At 55.5% G+C, this 3,006-nt stretch overlaps 2 protein-coding genes across 2 annotated transcripts in view; one reads left to right on the top strand and one right to left on the bottom strand.

Annotated features, from left to right (window-relative positions):
* Nucleotides 1-554, top strand: part of GUITHDRAFT_140611 (hypothetical protein) — a gene marked incomplete at both ends in the record, with an annotated part of 2,823 nt that extends 2,269 nt beyond the window's left edge. Inside the window, 3 exons of the mRNA XM_005830222.1 lie at nt 164-221; nt 290-423; nt 473-554. Coding sequence (XP_005830279.1) covers nt 164-221; nt 290-423; nt 473-554 — 274 coding nt within the window. The remainder of the gene's footprint in view (nt 1-163; nt 222-289; nt 424-472) is intronic.
* A 789-nt stretch (nt 555-1,343) lies between these two features.
* GUITHDRAFT_73289 (hypothetical protein) lies at nt 1,344-2,039 on the bottom strand (the record flags this gene model as incomplete). The annotated part of the gene is made up of 1 exon (XM_005830221.1): nt 1,344-2,039. A coding segment is annotated over one exon (696 nt), but the record flags the coding sequence as incomplete, so codon positions are not given.
* Between the last annotated feature and the right edge of the window lie 967 nt (nt 2,040-3,006).

Genomic DNA, 3,006 nt, shown 5'->3' with positions numbered 1-3,006 from the left:
AATGGAGATGGAGATGGAGATGGAGATGGAGATGATGATGGAGATGGAGATGGATACGATGGTGACGTAGACTGAACCTTTGTGGCTGGGTGTTGTTTGATGGGAATGTCGACAAAGGCAAACATGTGCCTGCTTCACATTGACATGTTCCTTCCCTCTGCAGGTATGGGCATCTTGAGGTTGTAGAGATCTTGCATGAGGCTGGAGCGGACATCTGCGCGGTGAATGTGTTCTCCTGCATAGCTCAGCGTCACGTTCAACTCCCTCCTCTCACACCCTCTGCTCGCAGACAACTGAGGGGAAGCTGACGGCGCTCGACTGGGCCAAAGGTGCTGGCAGGTTGTCTGCGGCTGCTCTGACGGGTTACCGAGCAGCCTATGGGTACAGCGAAGTCTCCAACTTCCTCAGATCGTGCTCGGGGAGGTGAGAGAGTTTGCGGGAGGTGCGATGGGTTGATGACGTGGCGGGCCAGGCGTCAGGGGACGTGTCAAGTGTGCGGGAGGAGCAACTTCTTCGTGCAGGGAGGGATAGCTACGAAGATCTCTTCTATGTGACGGGGAGGCGTGCGGGGGGCAGGGAGGAGGGGCGGCGGGGAGGAGGGCGGCGGGGAGGGCATGGGGGGAGGAGATGTAGCGAGTTTTGAAATCGTTTGTAACACACACTACATTATGAATGAAAGTTGGATGACGACGAAGTTTGGTTGTGAAAGAAGAGAGAGGAAATGAATAAAAGGACCACAAACGTGAAATCTCCCCCGCGCCCTCATTCTGATTTCGCAGAATGCCTGAGGTAGCTGGCGAGAAAACCGTCGATATCCCCGTCCTGTCATTCTAATCACGTTCTAGCTGTTTTGTATGGACTTTTCTCACCAAGACAGAAGCTGCGTCGCCGACTTCGAAGCTACTCCTGGCGTCCTTGACGACCTGAAATGTGACTGCGTCAGAGATGAGCTTCTTGCAAGCTCGTTGAGATGGTTGATGAGTTTCGGATTGAGATGCAGAAGAAAAAAACATCTCAGTCATTTCGCCCGTTTGTGTTTCACTTCCAACAGCCATCATCATCATCATCTCCATCTCCATCATCATCATCATCATCATCATCATCATCATCATCTCCATCATCATCATCATCATCATCATCATCTCCATCATCATCATCACATTGTAGTCTTGTATCCTCGACGCGCACGACTTCGAGATCTCCTCCATCTTCTCGATGAATTGTTTCTGCTCCTTGTTCCACTCCTTCTGCTTTCCCTTAATCCCATCCTCATTCCCTCCCCTCGTCTGCTCCGCCCGCGGCCAGTCCTGTGGTTGCCGTGGCTCCCCTCCCAGCATCTTCATCAAGCCGAAGCGCAGGCGGTCACCGAAGGCAGTGAAGCTGTCAAGGGCGGGGCGGACGTCGAGCTCGATCTGCGTCTGAGAGTTGAAGTTGAACTGCTGCGGCATCTTGCTGTCCACCGGGAGTTTTTCGTTGTGGTAGTAGTCAATGATGTACCTCACCTCCCGCCCGCATCGGTCGACGACCCAGTCATGGCGGTCGAAGGGAGGAGCGAACCCCATCATCTTCCAGACCCGAGCTCGCAGCGACAGCTCGTCCGGCCGACCGGTGAAGCGGAGGAGGCGGGGATCGTCGCATTGCTTGCAGTGCATGCGCTCCCAGACGAGGAGCTGCCTCCATGTCTTCTCGTTCATGTTGTTGTGTATCGCCACCATCATCTCTACGTCGTCCATCCCCACATCCTCTCCCTTCCCCTTCCTCACCAGCGCGTTGTAGAACATCTGCTCCGACGGGTAGACCCATGTCGAGTCTGTCCCTCCCTTGGCTATCCCGGACTGAACTCTGTGCTGCGAAAGGGGAGCAGCTTGTCCGGGAGAAGGCAGCTGCTGTGCCTTAGCTGGCATCATGTTCGTAGGGTCGATAGCTTCCCCATAAACGTTGTACACCTTGTTGTTCTTGTATCGAACCGGGCACCCGTCTCCTCCTCCTCCTCCTCCTCCTGCTTCACTCCCCACTCCTCGAACGGGGCATCCTCCCATACCTGATCCTGATGCTGTTCCTACTCCCGCCTGCTCTCCTCCTCCCGCCCCTCCCGCTCCCTCCGCTTCCTTCGATCCTCGTCCGCCCATCGCGCGTGCACTTGAGCTTGGGCCTTTTACCCCGACCGACCGTACGGTTTTTTTCAGTCAACCCGAGATAAAAATGTTTTTAAAAGCAGGAGAATTCAATTAGCTGAATGCAATTTCTGCTTTACTAGATTAGCAAGGTAGTGTTGAAATAAAGCATTTAGATAAATGACTTTCCCCGGCCCCCGATAGATTCCTGCTCCTCTGCTCCTGCTCCTGATCCTGATCGTGCCCCTGCCCCTGCTCCTGCTCCCTGCTCCCTGCTCCCTGCTCCCTGCTCCCTGCTCCCTGCTCCCTGCTCCCTGCTGCACCTCCTCCCCCTGCTTGTGTTTCCTACTCATGCTCCCATGGTCTACGTTGATCGCCCTCTTTCTCTTTTGCTTTCCCTCAATTGGTTGCCTTTTCTGACTGCCTCCTACCTCAGTTCATTTTCATCACCATGCCGTCCCTCCCAACTTCTGCTACCCCTCACTAGCGTGAATGCCTTCCTCCCTCTGCCAAACCTTCCAGCCCATCCTCCTCGTCCTTCTCTCCCTCCGCCTTTCTACCACTCTCCCACCGCACAACCAGCACAGCACTCTAGCATTCGGAGGACCCAAGGGCTCTGCGTCAATGAGAGGATGGTTTCAAACATGCGCCCGCCGCGGCATGAGCGACGGAAACGTGCATCCAACTATGATGGCCGTCGCCGACGAGGCTTTCAATGTGGCACCAATGATGAAGCACACGCACAAGCACTGGAGGTACAACCTGACTTGCTGCTCCATGATACCTAACGCTGCCGCTCCCTCCCTCGCTCGCTCGCTCGCTCCCTCCCTCCCTCCCTCCCTCCCTCCCTCCCTCCCTCCCTCCCTCCCTCTCTCCCTCTCTCCCACCCTCG

Source organism: Guillardia theta (assembly GCF_000315625.1).
Source record: "Guillardia theta CCMP2712 unplaced genomic scaffold GUITHscaffold_47, whole genome shotgun sequence".
Classification (NCBI taxonomy): domain Eukaryota; class Cryptophyceae; order Pyrenomonadales; family Geminigeraceae; genus Guillardia; species Guillardia theta.
Note: the sequence above shows the minus strand (reverse complement) of the source record. Positions and strands in the feature narration are given on the sequence as shown.